Source organism: Ictalurus furcatus, chromosome 16, assembly GCF_023375685.1.
Source record: "Ictalurus furcatus strain D&B chromosome 16, Billie_1.0, whole genome shotgun sequence".
In the NCBI taxonomy this organism is placed as follows: domain Eukaryota; kingdom Metazoa; phylum Chordata; class Actinopteri; order Siluriformes; family Ictaluridae; genus Ictalurus; species Ictalurus furcatus.
Window position 1 is genome coordinate 715,015 of NC_071270.1, and position 21,654 is coordinate 736,668.

Sequence of the window (21,654 nt, forward strand, 5' to 3'; positions counted from 1 at the left end):
CATGAGAACATTTTCACCACCTTTTCTGACAAACACAAAACCTCCCACACGCACTGTGCGACCTTTAGATCCTAGAGATGAAGCAAAGTACCTGACTAAAAGGAGGGAAATGTTTGCAGCTCTTTCTGCCTGTAGGTTAAAGTGGTTATGATAAAGAGAAGAGAACTGTGAACATCAAAGAGCTTTGAAGTCTCATCAAACAGTTTCTCTTGTCAGAAGCTCAGAACTGCTTTGAAGTCTCACAGATGTGATCTTGCTAATTCTTTGCGAGTCTGCGTTAGATGTGTCTCTAGACGTGATCGGAGACGAACTGGTCGCTGTGATGGAAGCCATTTTCTTCAGCGTGCCTTTAAACAGAACCTCCTGTCTGCAGAGCTCAGGAACACCGAACGCGAGCATTTCAGAAAGAGAAGACGCCAAATATCTGCTCCCTCTTTACATCGAGTGTCCTTAATACCTGTGTAGTTACACAAACTGTTCATTTAACTAAGTTTACACCCCCCTGGCTCTTAATGCACTGTGTTGCCTTCCTGAACATTACTGAATGTTTGCACCTTGTGTGATAGTCGTGTACGAGTCCCTCCGTCGTCCCTAGCATGAAAAGATGGATCTCGACGTCATATAGCCGCTGTCGGAAAAAGAGGTCAAATAGGCAGAAGATGCTGGAAAAGCAAAGAACGTGCAGGACCTGGAGGAATGTTCTGAAGAACAGTGGGCAGTTTAACTGCTCAGGACAAACAAGGGACTCGTGAACAATGATCACGAAACATACACACAGGCGTTGATCGTCCAGGTAACGACACACAGTGTTAATAATCGAGCGTATGTAAACTTCTGAACTGGTTCATTTGTGTAAATTCAGTTATTATCGTGTCTCGTGGACTATATGTAAACATCTGTTATGTGAAATAGTTTATTCCAGGCAGAACTAAAGAAAAAAACCAAAATGCCATTTTTTAAAAGATCCCTCTTAATTTTTTTTAATTATTAAACATGTAAACTTAGGACCTCAACTGTACATCATATCAGGTGCATGTTGACATTTTAAAGTCTACCGTATAATTTCTGCTATATTTGTGTGTTGTATCTAGGCATGCATTGATACCATTTTTCTTCAGACTGAGTGCATGTTATTTGATACTGATACCAAAATAAGTCATATACATAGTAGAGAATCAAGCAATCAAAGGGAGTCATAGAATATTTTATTTAGCTTTTCACGACTGCTATGGTCATTCTTTATAACGGTAGCTAGCCAAAGTTATATGAAGTGCATTATCTAGCTATATTAGTTACCTTGGATGGTGTAGTGCTGCAGTGGGTTTTGCTCCACACCTGTACAGCTGTAAGGATTATTCATTGGTGTTAAACCCCTCGATTGATTGTCAAGGAAGTCAGCGTTGGTTGCTGCCATACAGGACTAGCTACTAACCAAATCCTCATGTTGCATTTTATGTGAACGAGGTTTTATCAGGTTACCTGTATTGTAGGACGATAGAAGTAGTTCCTCCTCTTGATATTACTGTTGTTGTTTCGTGTCATGCATTCATTATTGTCACAGCGAACACTAGCCTTTCAGTACATCGTATCACATGGTATCGGAGCATTTTTTTTAATGAGTACTAGTATGAGTAAATGAGATCAGACACCCGATACCGGTATTGATGCATCCCTAGTTGTAACATGCGAACCCAACAAAACCAGGTGGATTAAAAGAACAAACAGTACGCTCTTAGTTTAAAGTGTATCGATACAAGTTTACCTGCGTCTGTAAGCCATCTGTAACAGTGCAGATATTTACTTTACAGTTTGTGTAACAAAACACAGGTATAGAGGTAACGGAGGGGTACAGGGGTACTCGAGACATTTAATATAAAGTAAGACCACATACTTTGGTGAAAGACGTCTGATCGTGTGTCACTTGCGTGTCATGTTTTCAACAGTATGTTTTAATTTTAAAAAATTAATTAATTAAAAAAATTTGGTGCTAGTGCTTTTTTTTTGCATTCGAATGTACATTTCCATTTTAAATCCTATGAATATTCGAAGATTGAATTTATTCGACGTCCCTGGAGCAGACGAGACGACAGAAGCAGTGCGGACGGCTAAAACATTGGTGACATTCGTTCTTATGTAAACAAACATGCATGTAAACACAACGGGCGATTTCGAGGTCAGCAAAATGAGTGAGGCCATGTCCATATATCGCGTGATAAGTCAATAATGTAATTATGGTGGCCGGCATAATCATTTTCAAGAACCTTCACTGGGTAACAACTGTCAAGAGACCATCAAACGACTGCAACAGTACACAAACTCAACAAGCTCAGCTGATCATGCCGAGTGTCACAAAATACAACCATCACCTTCATACAAACACCAATTCTACCACCAAATCTAAAATGGCTGCCTACTTACCACAATGCACTGCTTTCTAGTGCTTATCTTCACATTAAAGCTATTCCAATATATGCTCTTTAAACTCCAGAACTGAGACAATATCATTCCTACATCCAGTTTATCCTTCAGCTAATCCATCGAGCAGACATAAAGGAAAAGAAAAAAAAAAGCCTCTAGCATTGTGACTGCCTCTCAGGAAGCAGCTCTTTCCTCCCATCCCATCCAGCCTTGTGGAAAACAGCCACTTCCCATTCAGATACATGGCCTTAGGCCTCTGACCGTAAGCGGCTGACACACATCGCTAGCCCTTTTCACCGACAAGGACACAAACAAAAACGACGACTAGTCTGTGACGCTGAGGTTTCCCTCCCTCCCCCCACCCCAAACAAAATGAGACATCTCTGAGTAGACTGAGTAGAACAACAGCTTCATTATTGGTGAGGGGGGAATCATATGATCGAGGACCTCTTACTATGCTCGTAGTCAGAGCAATATTAGGAACAGATAACAATAACGATTCTTTTGGTTTCACATCATCACGGCTCCCTGTTACAATTTTAAACCACAGACGAACCCAGAGAACAGTCGATTACAGTGTTCAAGCAGCCAAAGCCCCAACAGGCAATATTCAGCCTGACAAGTCGTGGCTCACGAGTGTAATTTAGCTTTCGCTTGCACTGTTCAACATCAGGCACGGTGTCAGCTTGCATGGATCCAGAAGGGACAGCAGATGCCCTTGAAATTCTGTCACATAGAAGCAGTGATGCATACAGCCCAAGCACACCCTTCTAAACATCTAAAAATGTCATACTACCCTCCTGGTAATGGAAATCGATGTGGTACTCATCTATAGGGACGGAGCCAAGAATACCAGGGACACTTGAGTATTCCATAGGGGTAAACAGGTTGGCGGGATGGGGGGGGGGGGAGGTTGGGGGGATCTGGGGAAGACCCACCTTCTGTTCTTTCCTGGTGATAAACATCCTTGAAAATTGGAAAGAAAAACAGGGCAGATAGGATGCCACTGGGACAAACCAAGCAAAAGGACATCAAGGAAACAAGGGGTTAAAAGTACAAGGCTTCATACTGGTTGTCCAACACCAATCAATTCCAATGACGTTTGATAATTGTCATAGCCTCAGTTCCTCTCAACGCTCAAGGCATCTGATGTCTTTGGTACACTTCTCTGGCCATAAGATTCAGAATCTTGAACCAAAGGTTTAGTGGCAAGTAATCATGGTTGGTCGTTTGCAGTGTTGGTGAACCTCTTCCTCTGAAAGTGGTTCTTTGTCAGTGGACTGTATCTGTTACTGGTCGAGTCCGGTAGTTCTCCTCACTATCGGTGACCACATAAGTGCTTTACGGTCAGTGCGAGACAGACTAAACTACACTGCTTTCTTTGTCATTACCACAATTATGCAACACAGCATTAGCAGGCATTACAGGGAATCAATCATTTCCCACTTAAGCATCCAATACGTCATGACATTGCATAGATTTCTATAGTACAGACCTTTTGTCTATTCTAATTCGATGACTAAAGGAGCTTCAAATTCATGCCTCAAAAAGCGAAGCTCTGTACAGCTACCGTTTTAGGCACTGACCTCAGATAATCATTTGAGTAACTGAGTGCCTGCACTTTGAGTCACCAGTGCAGGCAGGAAGAAAGAATTCACTGCTGAGGAAGAGACTAAGCGGGATTCCTCCAACCCTGATCCGCAGGGTAACACTGAACGGCTCTGATGAAACCACATTTTGAAACTGATAAGCTTTAATTGCATGGTGTTCTTTTCAAATAATAACCCAAAAAAGCGAATGAATTTTGCTGGCTGGTGGACCACACAGGACTGCCTCTAGCCAGGACTGATAGTAGCTTGACTTTGGAATTTATCCGGTACTTGACGCTGTAAACTACCTCAGGCCTGGATTATTCTTGGCACATAATGGACAGATGTATGAAAGCAGTGGCTACGCAAGCAACATTGTTCATACTCGCCTACGTACCTTATGCACATCTGGATGATTTGAAAGAGACATCCACTAAAACAGTACACAATTACCTGAATTGAGACACACTTCTAGTTTATTCCGTCTGTGTTCATGGACAAAGTACGCAAATTTTTTCAGATGTGCACAACTGACACACTGAATACCCCACACACGAGGCCATCTTGTAACCATCTGGGGAAGTGGCGGTTAAGGCTCTGGGTTACTGATCAGAAGGTCGGGGGTTCAAGCCCCAGCACTGCCAAGCTGCCACTGTTGGGCCCTTGAACACGGCCCTTAACCCTCTCTGCTCCAGGGGGCGCTGTATCATGGCTGACCCTGCGCTCTGACCCCAACCTCATAACATGCTGGGGTATCCAAAGAAAAGAATTTCACTGTGCTGTAATGTATATGTGGCCAATAAAGACTCATTACCTTGTAGCTGGTTACCAGCAAACATAACCCTTGCCTTACAGACGGGGAAGTGTCCATTTTGAAACAATGGACTGTGCTCTGGATATACAGTCCACCAGGGCTCGGGGAGGAAGTCGAGATATTACTGAATGTGAGGTGTTTACTGTCTGCCTGCAGATGTTTGTCTCCGGAAGCCTGGGAAAAGAGGAAATGGCCATGGGGCAGAAATGGGCCGCATTCATCAGCGAGACAAAGCCAGGAAGGGAGCGTTGAAAAAAGAAGTAGAGAGGTGACCGAGGAAGATGGCCGACTTAAGCCTGTGTCACAGAGCAATCAATCAAAACCGGTACGGAAAACAAAAGAAAAAGAAATGATGATGACGTGCATTTTTAAATGTACGTATACTGCTCTAAATGCAGCAGTCTTCTAAGCCTTGAAACAAAACGAAAATTTACAATACTAAAAACCATTAGGATTTGTAGAGCAATCACTGATCATATATTTCACAAGGAAGTAAATACCTCATTTCATTACACCCTTGGAAACCATTTGTATTGCTCAATGGGCAAAATTAGAAAATTGATATGAATCCAAATCACAAACAGGGGTGCACTTCACTGGTCCAATCTAAAGATTCTAAGGAAGACATGCACTGCCCACATTCTTCATGTCAGCCCAAACTGCATGGGGCCAAAGCAATGTCTCATTAGTGTCCAAAAGGCTATGATTACTCCTAGAGCTGGCACGTCTACTGGCATGTGGGACAGCTGAAACGTTCCCATACTGAGATTTTTTTTTCCCCTAAACATAAGTTCCCCCAAATGTAGCAGAATCTCTATCCAAGACCTCGACATAACCCAAACTTAAACACGGTGAATTTAACATCTTAAGAGGCCTCACAGTTACAAGCAAATTCTTCTCTTCTCTCCATGCCCATTAGCAAGCAAGTCATGATGGGAACATGCATAAAGGGACTGAATTTGCTTCTGGCAACAGCAAAATGACTGCCTGGCCATCTCTGCTGAATAATGAAAGCCCCTTTTCTCCTGCATGAAGGGAATACTCAGGCTGAGGCAAAAACATATACATAGAAAGGCAAATAGTTTGGTTTACAAGCTACTAAATATTCAGATGTATGTAAAGGATGGTGCAGCAAACATGACTGTCATTTATTTGACATGTCACATGACAATTAATCGGACAACCCAACCGTGCTTTTGTTTTCTGCCTCCATTCATCCTAACTAATCAGATCATTTAGATTTAAATTGGCATTATCTCCAGCATGCCAATAGTTCTCATTTAACCAACCGAAATGGCTTCATTTCCCTTTAAGGATCCAACAACGAATGAATGAGAGAGTGCAAGAATCTGCTTCCTTTTCCCCCGGCAACACCGAATGTGCTCTCGGAAAATGGCACAAACACTCAGACATCATTATTCAAGTGAGCCGTTCAAATCTGGTACCACCTACCAACAGAAAAAAATACACTGAGAAAGAATATGGTTCATCCAAGACAAAAATTGTGCAAATAGATGTGCTCAGGGACCGTTTTAAAAGAAACCTAACGTGCATTCCGCTCCCTCTCATACCCTTTTTCTCCACTCAGGCTGAAACCTGCCAGGTCATATCCAACTGACTCGTAGCCCACAGAGCAGGCAAGCTTCTGACGCAGAAACGCCAGCCAAGAGCTGAAGCCTGCCCGTGGTTTTGGAGAAAGGATAAAAAAAAAAGAGGTGGAAAAGGTGGCATTCAGGTGGAAATGATGGATCGAAGGTGATGTTTTAGCCATGAAGGAGGGGGCGAGTGAAGAAATGAAGCAGTATAGTAAGAACTTTCTAGGCAAGGACGTCAAAGGTGAGTGACAGGGTGCGAATTTTCCTTTGGAACGTCCCAAAGAAGTCATGCACGTGAAATGCGGGCACAAGAAAACAGTACAGTACAAACGCCGACACAAAACTTAACGTTAGCGTTCATAATTGCAGATCGAAACACTACACGACATGAGGTACATCTCCATTCAAATGTTTTGCAAATTTTAGTCCAATATCCAAAGAGCTGGCTAACTGTTAACAGAAATGCAAATTATTCCAGATTATTCAGAAGGAAGTCGTGAGCTACATCCAAAAGCCACAAGCCTGTAGTGCTGCGTGATGCAGCTCCTTGGGAAATAATACAGACAACCAAATACATTAGAAGATACAACAGAAACACCCCGGCGTGAAGATAATAACTGTGCTTGTGGATATCTCGAACAAATCTTTTAAATCAAGTGGTGCAGGTTAGGTTGAGGAACTGTCAGAGTCACCATCCCCACAGCAGTACTTTACCAGTGCTATCCAGTGTTTCCTGGAAGGCACAGGCCACACCAACCTCGAGGTTTAATAGAGATATTCGGAGCACTGAACTGATACAGAGAGTGGAACTGCATTAAACCCATAATAAATACTATATGTGGTGCAATTCTTTAGTGAGGCAGCATGTGGTTTAGGACAGTCACTAACTATCATGAAAAGAGTCATAATTCAAGGGGACTGGAAATGTCTAAAGTCAAAGGGGTAAGTGTCCTGAGTCTATACTACAATAGAATATTCATTCATTTTTAGGAAATGTTTTCTCAATAGCCATACGTCTTCATGTCTGGAAATTAGTGCCTTTACATTAGTGGCTCTAAATTATGAAAATAATTCCACTGTACTTGTACATGTGGCAATAAAGTGCCTTTATATTAGTGTCTTAGACTGGGAGACTCTAACCCCCGGCGACTCTAGCCCCCGGCGACCCCGGCGACTCTAGCCCCCGGCGACCCCGGCGACTCTAGCCCCCGGCGACCCCGGCGACTCTAGCCCCCGCCGACCACGGCGACTCTAGCCCCCGCCGACCACGGCGACTCTAGCCCCCGCCGACCACGGCGACTCTAGCCCCCGCCGACCACGGCGACTCTACATTACTTGTATATGTATGTAAATACTTGTAAGTACATGCAACAATAAACGCTCCAATAGTGCCTTCATATCAGAGACTTAACATTAGTGGCTTAAACTTAGCGGCTTTACACCCATGGTTTAAGATAAAAGGTTTTATACGAGTGCCTTCATACTGTTGAATTTACATTAATAGCTTTACATCGTGAAAAGAATTCCGCTATATTTGTACGTGCTAGTAAACTTCTAGTGAATTAATATTAGTGATTTAATATTATAAAAACATTCGCAGCTTTAGATTTGACTGGTGCACTTTATAGTACTGATGTTATATTAGTAACTTTAAATACTTTTCCAGACTTGTGCAAGATACTTGCATTATAAACAATTATAGATCAAACTCGCATGTTCCCCAACAGCCGATAGTAAACCTTCCTCGCCGTTTCCATTCATCTTTTCTCATGTGCAAATTCAACGTTCACAGAGGACAGGTGGATAGTTCACTCGAGCGCATCGTATTCCAGTTCAAAGGCAGTAGATTACAATAACCATGAATAACAGAGCGACATCCTTGACCGAGGATTTAAATAAAACTCACTGGACGGCGTTTTAATTACAGTGATAATTGCTGCAATCCACTCTTTCAAGGTTCTGCTTTCTAAGCAGCCTTGCGTATAAGTCTAGCCGACAGCTCGCACGCTGCACGTACCTTCATGTTAGAGGCCTCGGTCTCCAGCTTGGTGAGGTGGTTCGAGTTGTCCTCGAGCTCTTGTCTCAGGTTGGAGTTCTCCATCTTCAGGGCCTCCACTTGCTTCAGCAGCTGATCATATGATGCTGCAGCCATCTTGGACTACCTTTTGACCTACGAAGCAGAACATAACGGGCTGTAAGCCGGAATGTATTATGCATTATTGAATTGATAACTCGTTTACACCTGTAGTCTAGAAGTCATCAAACTCTCAACAAGGAGCAAAACAAATCAGTTAACAATGACTTAAAATGACCGAATGGCCAAGATCAATGCACGAGAACTTCCGTCAAGTTACTTTTGCTCACATCCTGTAATAAAAACGTCTAACGGAGCAAAATCGTCCTCCAATTCAGAATGGATCGATACGGACTGATCTTCGTGCCTTGACAGGTGTACATGACCGATGTTTGTCATTAGGGTAAACAGATGTGCATGTGCACCATTTTAAATCAAGAATGTCACGTCAATGATCTTAAAAAACAATAAAAATGCCACGGCAATCACGTTCGAGCTCTGCTGTAGCGATAAAATTAAGGAGGCTGATGACTCTTGTGAGAAAGAAAAGCACGTAGGTGCGTTCAGTCCAAACATTCGGCCACAGAAATTACGCCATTTTTGAACCCATACAGGTTTGGACAACTCCTAAATTCATTAGCTAATCCACCGGACACGCCAATGTGCTGCCCATTCCAGTGTTCTGCTTTCCTATAAACCTAATTAACAAGGATACACGAGGTCGCTGATATAATTATAGAAAGCTAGTTAGCTAGTTAAGTGCATTAATAAAACCTAATAAAGTGCATAGAGATGCACCATTAAAATGGCGTGCTCAAATTCCCAGGAAAAGATGGGCTAGTCCTATGCCTAGACGCCTTGGTCGATGTCTGGAGTGTGCACTAGTTACAGCATATGAACAGAATGGTGCACGTTATGTGCGAACGCAGCAAACTTATAAACAGGATATGGAGTCATTCATTCATCTTCTGTACGCACTTGATCCTGGTCAGGGTCGTGAAGCCTAACCCGTGAGCACAAGACAGGAGAATACACCATGGGATCCACCAGTCCACCCCAGGGGCACACTCATTCACACCTCGGCGCAATGTCGTGTTGCCAAACCACCTACCGGCATGTTTGTTTTTTTGTTGAGAAAAACGGAGAACCCGGAGGAAACACAGAGAGAACATGGGAAGTTCAGAGTTGTAAACGTTCGATATTTTAAACTGGAGCTACAACTTGACTGGGAGTAGATCAGAGAGGTTAAGATTGAATGTTACACCCCACATCACAGGATGATCTGGGAAAGAAATCGTTTAAGACAAGCCTAAAGCCCAAAAGGGACACCTTTTGTAACTGGTAGTGAGTCGCTCTCAAAATCAGCCGGATTATCTGCTAGTGCGGTCCATGAAGTTCCGGCGTGGGGAGGTTTTTCAATCAATTACCTCCCTCTACCCCTTTACGGCAAAAAGGGTTACAGCAGGGTTGCCACGGTAACCGATTTCTTCTTACTAACTGTTTACAGTTAAAGTTTTTTAGTTTTTTTTTCTAAACCTTTCTTGACATTAAGAAGACAAAGAAAAACAGCTTTTCACAAAACCGTGCCTGAAAACTCCGACTTTACACTGGAGACTCCTTCCAGAGACGTTCAATAGAAGTCTCTGACGGAAACCGGTACAATATCAACGACCATTTTTCTTTGTCAAGTAACATCTTTATATCCGAGGATTAACCTTCGATTATATGGAGCATCTACCATACAGTTCCTGTGAACCAGTCGTTACTATAGAAACGATACAGTTTCAGATCTTAATACAATCTGAAATTTGAAGAACGGCCAACGCTATCTCCAGAGCTGCTGTTCCAGAAAACTAATCAGTAAATGCTTTTATAACATACATTCATACATGTGTGATGTATATAAAAATATAAGTAATTTTTTTTTTACAGGAAACCACAGCAAGAATTTTAGTTTTAATTTTTAGTCTCTGCTTCAACGTCTAATTTGGCGTCCATGTTGCTCATGCCTTTAAAGAGAAGATAAGATGCGTGCGCTAGACCTTTGAGGTGATGGTTGCCGGACTAAAATGGCTTCTCCAAACCTGCTGCAAAGACGCAATTCCATCAGATGAAGACCGTTAACATTTAGCATGCAGGTTTCCGTCTATGAGGATAACCTAATCAGCGATTTGTATTGTATGGACATCTATGGAATAGCGCAAACGGACTCGGACCGAGAGCCGGGAGAGACGGCCGACTGCCACAGATATTCTGCTGACACACATTTCCTGACACACATTTGGTGAAGAAATCATCATGAGGCAATTATATTGCACGATACAGAAACATACATTCGACGTGAGCTTAAATTTTTTCTAAAAATTAAATAATCATTTCATTTTCATTTGTTCCGTGGAGTCAGTGTTTTTAAACCCTTGTATTTAGGTACCAAAGAACATCCTGTTTAAGGAGCAGGGAGACTAAAATGGTGGACACTGCGACGAGAGCTTTAGAGGTGCGTTAGAAAAACCGTAAGACGAGGTAAAATCTACACCACGTGAATGAAGATTCATGGTGTCTAATGTCAGTGTTCAATGATGCGCAAAAACATGACTTCGGTGACTCGTGCACATGCTGTCACAGGTTTTAATCACACAGAATCCGTTTCGCTAGGATGTTTTTCAGGGGTTTTTTTTTTTTTTTTACATTGATCTGAGGTGTAGCCTTATGGATGAAGCGTGCTTCCACCCCATCACGGCATGCAGATTTCTTATAAAAAAAAAAACACCACACACACACACACACACACACACACACACACACACACACACACACACACAAAACAGCCCTGCAGTCAAGCCGCAGGAGCACAAATGCCCTTCCCTTCAGTCCACAAAGACGCAGCGGGGCAACTGCATACACCCGTAACGCACACCTTGCAGCGCTGATCTGCACAAACCACCCTGAAGAAGAAGAGGAAAGAAAAAAGCGTCAAAAGAGCAAGACGTGCTTCTGGGATGAATCCTGAAAAAGCGCCGCCATCATGACACATCTGCTTTGTTTGAGCATCACCGGTAAAACCACCAGCCCCTCCTTCCACCACCATATTGTCTCTGAAAGCGCATTTGGACACCACCACGACATTCGCGTCTCTCCGTTTTTCCTCCTCTAAAACCTGTTTTTGCCTTCATAAAGCAAGAACCGGAGAATCGGTGCACATCCCCCAACACCCACCCAGTCTGCCTCTCAACAAGCATCAAAACAAAAGGCTTAGAGGAACCGCCTCACTATTCAACCACACACACACACACACACACACACACACATACACGCACACACACAGACCCAAACGCTGCTCATTCACCACAGCGGCTGTTCCGAATCCTTATGAAATGATGGCGGTAAAATATACAGCTGCACATCCGGTAAAGATGAAAAAGCACAAACCTACCCCATTGCGATACCAGTGACAGCCTCCATCCCATCTCCCTTCGAGCTGGCTCGCTTTTTTTTTTTTTTTTTTTGCACGACAGCATCCAGCAAGCACGGTCACATGGGCACTGAGGGAGCCAATCAGAAGGCTCACGTGCTCGGAGCCGGCGCTGCAGTGGCCGGTCGGTGGCTGGATCGCTTCCCGATTGCAACGGTGTCCCTCGGCTCAACTAAAGCTCTGATAGCGAGGGGAGTGGAGCGAAGAAGCGGAGATCATGGCTTGAAGCGAACAGATCAATAAAATGAATACGGCTAGAGCAAGCACCGCTGATAAAACAGGTTACTGCAATCTTCTGAACCTGGGGTCCAGTCCTGGGACTCCAGAAAATCTTACGCATAAAACTTGAGCTCACACGACAGCAACTAGGCTTGTACAATATCAGGATTACGCTGCCATGGTGCTCCGTGGCGGTTACTCGAACGACATATAACCAGAACTTTCTACTCATTTCGTACAGGAGCTCCACAGCAGATCTAACATCGTCGTGTGCTAGTACATGAGAGGAATCACTCCAAAATATGCCAAGAGTATTTTTATTTTATTTTATATTACCCCAATAAAACGGGAGACGAGCTAACCGGCATGTTAATCTGCAATGATCTGTGCAGATGCACCACCTGGAAGCCCCACCCCTTCACCCACAATCTCATATGCGCTGGACAGGGGGCCCACGGGGCTTAATATAAACACAAGAACACTACAAAAGACATGTCAAATCTAACACTTCACAAACCACGTTAATAATGATGATAAATACAGAGAGAGTACATCTATTATGAAGCGAGTTTTTGTTTTCCTGCACCGGTCAGCGCTCAAACACTTCCAGCAACTGTCAAAACGTTGGCCAAGTGGACAGTAGACAACCGATTTGTTAGATCAGGGGTGTCCAATCTTATCCGGACAGGGCCGGTGTGGGAGCAGGTTTTCATTCCAACCAATCAGGAGGCACACCTGATTCCACCTGTTCAATCAGATGATCTTGGCTTTCAGTAGACTCAGGTGTGGCTTCTGCTTGGTTGGAATGAAAACCTGCCCCCACACCAGAACTTTCCGGATAAGACCCCCCCCCCCGGGTTAGAGGATTATATTGAAAATGTCCTCTTAAGGTTTTGGGGTTTTTTTTACTGTTTACTACACATCCAGCTGTTTGGGTTTTTTTTTTTTTTTTTTTGCAATTGCCACCGCCAGCAAGCAGTTCCTGACCACAGAGCTGATAAATATTAATTACGCCCTCCCGTATCTCTTCTTATTACTGAAATGCCCTTTTCCACTCTTTTTTTTTGAGTCAGCTCTGGATGATTAAGTCGTTTAATTGTCAAACATAAACAAAGCTGAACAAAATGTCGCATGATGCCACTGACAGCTGAACACGAAGTCCATCCGTACAGGATTGTTGCAGCCAAAAACGCTTTGCCTTTGCCGTTTGCAAACTGATAACGATCCTGAGGAGAAAAGTCAACTCGGAGTATCATCATTACACAAGTGAGACTGCAATGAAGAGAAGTCTTCCACTTCGAATGATTTCCGTTCTAAAACAGCTGTCCATTATTAGCGTAAAGCTATATTTGTGTGATTCCTGATAGCAATCCTGCTAAAGTCCCTCATAGAGAAGGTTCACTGCAAACCAACTCAAAGCTCTCCTGACCGATCACCCTTATCCAACGACAGAAACTCTTCTATCCTGATGATAGCCGTCTCTTCCGAGATGACTCCGCCCCGTCATCCCGAACCCGAGGGCTCACTGAATGGTTTGACGAAAATGACGTGCTGTCAGACCAGAGACTACCTACGAGGATAGAGATGCTATCCAGACCTATGCAAAGCAAGGAACTTCACAAAATTTCAGATGTGCTGTTCCTTCACCGCTCATAAGGCTGGAGTCGCTTGTCCCGTCCACATGGCTGTATGCGTTTCCGCCTGAATGCTCTCTTCAGGACTGAACAGCCTAGACAGCAAAGCAAACTAGCAGGAAACAGTCCCGGTTCTGCTTGAGTGATGGAGTGGGAAGGTTACAGGATGTCAATCAAGTGAGCGCTTTAGAATATATTAGGACCACGCCAAATCGGTGGTCAGGTCACGCAGGGTTGGGGACTTTACTCGATGTTTAATACATCGCTTGGGTGACTACATTCGGTTACCAAGAACCAAATGTCTGCTCAATTTAAAGGCATCCCTCAAGGTTCCAGAAACTCTATTGAGAAAACACTATTGTTAGTGTCTTTTCCTCACAGTCGTGGTGTACTGGGTTTGTTCATCTCAAATCCAGCTACAGCTTCTACAGCTATAGCAACTTGGCGCTATCAGTACCATGCAGCGCTTGTGTTACTGTAGCAGAACTAAAGCGTTAAGAATGGCGTGCTCTGAATAAGCCCTTGTCAACATCGGGCTAAAGCGCATTCAACGGCCTTCGTTTTCTCTTAACTGAGTAAATGAATGGAACGCCTGGAAGGAGGAGGATGTACTCGGGTGGGGTTTTTTTTTTTTATCCCCCCTTCTTTTCATGTAAATTAGATCCAAGCCTCTGAAAAGCATCAAATGAACACTGGCAGGGACTCTCGTTCAACAGTCTTCCCTCTCAGAGACACTTTCCAAAGAGCTGAAGTGTGGGAAAATGAGCGATTTGCAAAGAACTAGTGGATTTATGCTATACAGTTACAACCTGAACAGAGAAAAATTGTGGAAATTGCCCGTCGTGGTAACAACAATGCGGGAAGGCGTCTTTTGTGCATTTTAACCACAGTAATTAGAAGGGAGACACGTGAATAAGAGACGTATTGTTTGCTATTGTTTGTACCATCTTAAAGCACGTTATAGCTATAGTGTCGACAGAACATTATTTGGGAAAATACAAGACCCGAAGCTGTGAGCAGTGTGGGTTACTGCAAGACCCTTAATGTTTGGTTCCGAATAATCTTGGCAAAACTTCAAGTCTTAATGAGTTTGAAACATGTGGACACCCCGGGCCGTGATTTGTGTTGCTGTAGGAACACACGGGATCTCGCCAAGTTTTTTCGTGATTGGAGCGGCCAACTGGTCCAACTCTGCTGAAAATCTCCCGGAATTTGTAAAAATGTCAACCTCCCCAGAATATCACGCCGTTTGCTTGATTTCGTGTTCATTTCCGCGATCGCAAAATGGTGGAATCCCGGAGGGACTGTTTAGACACGGTTCATTTTTGTCGCTTAACAACCACCGGAATCCTGACCGTTCCCAGATACGAATGTTTTGTGTAAAATTTTTGGTTCACCGTTGTCTTTGGCTTCTGACATATATACTCACTACATGATCCGATCGTGGAGTGGTTTTTTTTAAAGTGGAAATGTACTCATCACATCACATCCCATCACATGCACCTCATGTAGTAGTACATGGATTCCTATAGTGTCTTTCTTGTCCCAACATGATGAAAACAGGGTACACTGGAGCAGGATGGGAATGAGACGGAATCAGATGGAATGAGACTTGAAGAGATGGGATTGTCCCATCACGATCCAATTCATCATCACTGACCAAACCTTGCGTTGAGGCGTCCACTTTTGAGCAGTGGCATCGTTTTGTTTCTGTATCCCTCGAACAGTAAAACAGTAAACCCTCGAACCTTGGGTATACGCGACAGGCCGGCATGTGTGCGTTTAAAAGCACGGCTCAGAATAGACCGTGAAAGACGATCTGTCGTTTCCTCTCCTGCTAATCCATTAAGAGCTTTAGAAACTGGTCCGACGCAGACGGAAAGCTGATATCTCGAGTGGTGAGGCAGTTATGGATCGACTCACGTGCTTGTATGACGACCCAGATTTTGGGTATACACCCCGTGTAAAGCGGAAAGGCTGGGAAGTAACGAGTACGTTTATTTATATATAAATATATATTTATTTAAGGTCTTTGGAAGGAGTCTCCAGTGTCAGAGCGGGAAAATAAACACTTGGGGATGAATCGGCGTCACGTCCGGCCACAACGTCGTGGATTATTTATCAGATTTTGAGGAAATATTCATGTTGTGTTATGTCGTTCTTGGATACAGGGAACCTTTTTGATGAACTGTAGCTTTTCTGCTACTTTATGAATCATATATCGTTGATTTAACTCTGAACGGTGGTGGTGTTCATGCATTGAAGCCTAAAATAACATTTTAACAGCACTTTCTGGAGACTTCTGTTGGTGAGAAAATCCCCTGGACATTTTGCCAAGTCCAGACGGTGTGTAACTGCCTTTTTGGGATGCAGTTGATGGTGTTTAGATGGCTTAGCTTTCCACTCCCTCGCTTACCCAGGACCAGCCTTGAGCTGTGTCCCAAATACATCCGTGTTAGAGATATAGTGCACTCAGCACGCGGGAAAAGACGTTATCCCAGATATCCTCTGAAGTGCACTCAGACGGGAAGCCAGCATCGATTTGGCATTCATCCCTGCTGAACAAATAACTTTCGGGAAGGAGGTCTACACTTCACTAAAGAGACCAAAGGGTAAAAAAACCCAACAAAAACACGTTCTCTCACATAGTTTACACAGCTAATATTACAAACGCTCTGAAAACAAAAAAAGACATCCTTCAGCCCCAACATGACTTTGTTGTTTGTTAGCTTAGCCTTCGAGCTATCAAAGGTAACATTAAATCTTACCTGCACAAACATTCGTCCACTTCAGCAAGTTGCGCGACTCTAACGCCCCGTAGAGAAATTATCCGTTAAAATCATAATGCCTGCTCACAAACACCGCAGACCCCGCTGACTTCTAACAATCAACCCACTTCTTGTGTTTCGGACAAAACTTTTTCTTTCTTTTGTGTCTGAATTCTCCTCCTTTAACAGCGTTTAGTCCGACTGTTACGCCATATTGTGAAGCAGGAGGCTGCTCGGGCGCATGCGCATTGGACCGCAGCTCTGAACTCAAACCTGCCATCTAGCGGTGAGCAAACGCAAGTGACAAAATTCCATCTCGTGTCCGTTTCGTTCTGGTGTATTCCACTTTATTCCACTTTATTCCACTTCTCTTTCAGTCTCAACCTATCTTATTTCATCTCATTCCAGTGTATTCCATTTTATTTCCTTTTCTTTCAGTCTCATTCTGTCTTATTCCAGCATTTATTCCATCGTTTATCAGAACTGCTGCTATGATGATAAGCCTTGTCCTTTGTTCATCCAAGGACTCATTCACAATATGCTTATACTGAACATCCTTTTCCAACCGATTAGTACTGTTTCACTTTATAGTATAAAGTTGTAGGAGAGTAATGAATTACAGTATAAACCCACTATCCACTGTCATCCAAGAAGAAAATGGCCATTTTATTCGGTTTCTCTCGTGGTGCCTTCCTCAAGTCTTCTCAGGGAGGTTTTTTTCTTCTTCTTCTTATATAAGCCTAAATCTACAACTTGATTTCCTTTGCGCTGCTTAGCGCTATACAAACAAAGCGGGATTGAATTTCTATTGAAGTGTAGTTATTTGATTTTGTAAATTGCTCAGATTTTTAAATTTATGTATACAATTTATAAAAGAATTCAACGATGATTGACTTGTGAATGAAAAGAGACAACATACAGGCAGACCCAAAAAGCCCTCCAGCAGATGGGGCGGGATAATTGTGAGCAAAATCAATAAAAACAGGCGAGAAACAGCAGATCTTTTCAGACATCACTGATACGACTAGAGCAAAACATGATCAACGAGCATGGGTACAGCGGGAGAATGATACAGCAGAAACCGGTCATCAGCCTCAAGACATTTGCAAAAGAACATGCACAGAGAGCTTCTGGAGAACTGTCTTATCTTCAGATGAATCCAAATTGAGAAAGCCAGGAGAAGAACTCCAACCCGAGTGCACATAGGTGGAAATGGTGAAGTCTGGTGCTGTCTTTCTTACTGTTGGTGAACTCAGGTGTGTACAGAGGCATTATTCAAGCAACAGGAGCATCATAGCCAGTGATGGTCCTCCCAGAGCCAGGACTTACAGTAAAGCCTCCAGAGCATCCACAGGATGTGGTGGAGAAGAAATCCACAGTTTGGAGATGCTCTAGTGTGGATGAACTGAAAGTTTTATCGGTTTTGTTGCTTGAACCTTGGAGGAAACTTCCAGCACAGCTCTTTTAGGGTTAACTGTGATGTAACTGTGATGTTTAACGAAGCTGTCCAAATACTTTATGTCCAATTATGTATCTATTATTTGTTTTTTTTTTTATATTTTTTTAAGCATAACTGTTTTGGGGAAATGCTCTGTGTTATCTTTGTTTAAAAACGTATGCCAACTGGTCTGACATGTTGTTTTCTAATGCAGTGAAATTGAGACAGCCCAAATAAATAGGTTTATAGGGCCGTTGTAGGCCTGCATGATGCAAAAAAACGGACGGATGCTCTAATATATAAATATGTACTGCCACAATTCAACTTTATTCTCTCTTTTTTTTTTATTCCGACAGATGGCAGGAAAGTTATGTTTTTCACCACAGCTCTGTCCGAGTAGAAAAGCTAAAACGAACGAGGGCGGAGTCCTAGAACAATTGTATTAGGGGACGGGGGGCGGAGCTTGAATCTCAAACAACTCTACATTCGCTATACAAGTGCACTACGTAGGGCTTAGCAGCCATTGTTTTTTTAAATGCTAAAGTAGTGCGCGCGTGTAGGGACCCGTGAGCGGTTTGGGACTCAGCCGCAGCCGGGGAGCTCCTTGGCAACGGGGCGCTGGAGGAATGAATTTTTACGGCGCCGTCAGTTTCAAGTCGGTGCGGAACATTATTATTATTGCGGACACACACACACACACACACATATATAGAAGAGAAATAACAATAAGCGACCACTTAAAAGGAGAAAATAAATAAATGAAAAGGAATTACTTCTGGGACTCAGGAGCAGAAATTTCTCGCGCGCGCACAGAGCTCTCGTGAGGGTCGTCAAGTGTGTGCGCGAGCGGTCAAACAGAAAGATGCTGAGGAGATGCTAAATGTTAAGAGTTGTTTTTTTTTTTGCTATAAAAGGTCACTTAAAAAGACGTGATAAAGCGTAAATACTATTTATTCTGTAGGCGACACCTAACAAAAGAGTCGTGTGAGGAAAGTAACTCAGGTGTTTGTTTGTTTTTTTTTGTTTTGTTTGGTTTTTATTTTGTTTTTCCGGACACGGAGTTCTTTTCAGCACCATGACGACAGATTAAGACTTTATTTATTTTTTTATAGAAAACAAAATTGAGTTTTCAGTGCAAATATGAGCTGTTTCTGCTCCACTCAAGAGGAATTCTACTGCGAGGTGTTGCTTCTGGATGAGACGAAGCTCATTTTAACCTCCCAGCATCAGGGCTTGAAGGTAAGCCATGTTTAATAACGGGACAAATAATAACTCTCCTGTGGGTGTGGACCGATTATTGGTCACATCATATATCGCGATATTTCACATCTGAATGCTAAACAAACAAACAAACAAAAAAAACACCTGTTCTTCTGGGTCTGCTTTTTAAAAGCAGAATTTTGGGGCGTGCAGCAGAAATATTGGCATCCTTCTCACACACACACACACACACACACAGACACACACACACACACAAAAACTAAGACATGGATTTGTCCATTCATCTTCTTCTGTATCCGCTTTATCGTGGTCAGGTGGCAGGGACACACCTCGTGTGAATGGGATGCCAGGGCACAATGCACACACACACACACATTCACACGCTCATTCACAGCGCGGGGCAGGTATTGTGTGTGTGTGTGTGTGTGGGAGGTGAGGTGTTTGGCGGAGGAAACCAGAGAACCCCGAGGAAACCCGGGGCGAAGAGGAAACGTTTGGCGCAGACAGTAACCCGAGCTCAGGATTGAACTAGCGATATTATACGATAATATTTAGATTATTATTTAAATAATTTTATTTATACCGAAGTCGGCCATGGAGGCAGCAGAAGTTGCTTCAACATGGCGATGGATCAGGAGCTGTGAGCCGTGGGTGGGGTAGTGCTACCTGGACACAAGTCGGGGCTTGATCAACATCGCCTGGGTGGCGTGGGTCACCTGGGTCACCTGGGCAAGGGTGTCTGATGTTGAAAGACCCGAAACACCCGGTGACCCCAGTAAACATCACTGATGTGTCCAGGTGCATCACACGGTGATGTATGTTAGAAATAATAATGATTATTTTAAAACATAGCTCACAGTCGCATGTTTTCGGAAGCATTTTCTGAGAATTTTTTTTTTTGCATTTAAAAAAATGAGATTTTTTATCTATAAATATTTAACGTTAAATATTTACTATTAAATCTATAAATATTTAACGTTTAATAGAAATATGCAAAAGATTGTAAAAAAAAATATTTATTAAATGATTAAGTACAACTGACCAGCTGCTTAGAGTCAGTTTGTAATAATTTTTTTTAATTAAAGAATTTAATAAAACCATATCGAGCAAACTGATATCATTTATATTTAATCTATCAATATTATTATCATCATCGTCATATCACCTAGCCGTACGGTTACCTAGTGTAAAATGTGCTGGTGGATTGTCAAAGCTTTGGTGCTGTTTTTGTGGCTTTTGATGGCATCATAAATTTGTACCAGTATATTTTTCCCGAACTCTGGTTACCTCTGCCAGTTAGTTAAGTCTTGGTGACAGGTGGATCCTTTAACAAGACCTCAACAATCTATGAAACATAAAATGTAGAAAATAAACAAAATTACAAGTTTTTCTTACTTTGAATGTGAAAAAAATGTAAATATACTATTCGAGAAGTCTAGTGTATTTTTTTTGCTATGTACGCCTGTTTCACATCATGACTGCGCACACCACAGTTCCATTATCACATGTTGTTGCCGTATGGCAACAATTACATTTGACCATTTAACAGAATACTTAAAATATATAAACTTGTTTAAATAAAAAATAAATGTTGACTTGTCTCAGATAGTGTTTCAAGTTTTTTTTTTACTTTAAGTAGTTTTGCCTAAATATTAAAAAATTCATAAAATTTTGCGAGCCCACCGACGATGACCTTCACCATGGAAAAGGAAGTGCAAACAGCACTACCTGGTCATGTGACATGGATTTTTTTTTGTTATGTCAAAGTTAAACCCCCCTTTTTCCAGTTACACAGTTTTGTATAATTGCCTATCAAAAAATTGGAGATATATTAATCGTTGCCATACGGCAACACCATGCAGGAGATGTGATGCAGGCTGTTACTCTGTCCAGGGGAGGCGACACGGAATATTAATTGGCGTGCCAATCATTTTGAAAGCAACTATAAAATAAAAAAAATATATATATCACTTGTGCTCTTCATGCGTGTTCATTTTCATGCAGGGTGCCAATAATTCTGCATATTGTACAAATTCGAAGGCAGCATGGCATGCATCTGGTAACCAAGACAATCCCATAATACTCTTGGTGGCTTTTTTATTTATTTTAATGTGGATTGTTGTTAAAATATAAGATTCAGTTGTTGTCTACATGTCCTTTTCTAGCTCCCAAATCCTCCCATCACTCTCTCCTTCTCTCCTCCTCGGTCTGGTCTCAGTCCCTCTTATTGTTTCCCTGGATTGTTCATGTTATATTTATTACTTTTTGCTTGTTTACTCATTTCCTGTTTGATTTCCTCCTGCATTTCATTCGTGCTGTGTTTGACTGCGGCAGTAACGCAATTACACATTCAATAAAGCCTGCCTGTCTTTTGTCTCTCTGTCCATTTATGAACTCCACTGTCTAGCCATT

General features: G+C 42.6%; 2 protein-coding genes across 6 annotated transcripts in view; one reads left to right on the top strand and one right to left on the bottom strand.

The window, feature by feature from the left end:
* Positions 1-16,869, bottom strand: part of apc (APC regulator of WNT signaling pathway) — a 31,621-nt gene extending 14,752 nt beyond the window's left edge. The window contains exons 1-2 of the mRNA XM_053645148.1: positions 16,584-16,869; positions 8,434-8,586 (exon numbers count right to left, since the gene is read on the bottom strand). Of these exons, the coding sequence (XP_053501123.1) occupies positions 8,434-8,568 (135 nt within the window). The 5' untranslated portion in view covers positions 8,569-8,586; positions 16,584-16,869. The remainder of the gene's footprint in view (positions 1-8,433; positions 8,587-16,583) is intronic.
* Positions 16,870-17,509: 640 nt separating this feature from the next.
* Positions 17,510-21,654, top strand: part of epb41l4a (erythrocyte membrane protein band 4.1 like 4A) — a 50,263-nt gene continuing 46,118 nt past the window's right edge. For 4 of the 5 annotated variants that reach the window (XM_053644685.1, XM_053644687.1, XM_053644689.1 and 1 more), the window contains exon 1: positions 17,510-19,260. In XM_053644685.1, coding sequence (XP_053500660.1) covers positions 19,162-19,260 — 99 coding nt within the window. In that variant the 5' untranslated portion in view covers positions 17,510-19,161. The remainder of the gene's footprint in view (positions 19,261-21,654) is intronic. The other variant, XM_053644686.1, reaches the window with a different exon arrangement.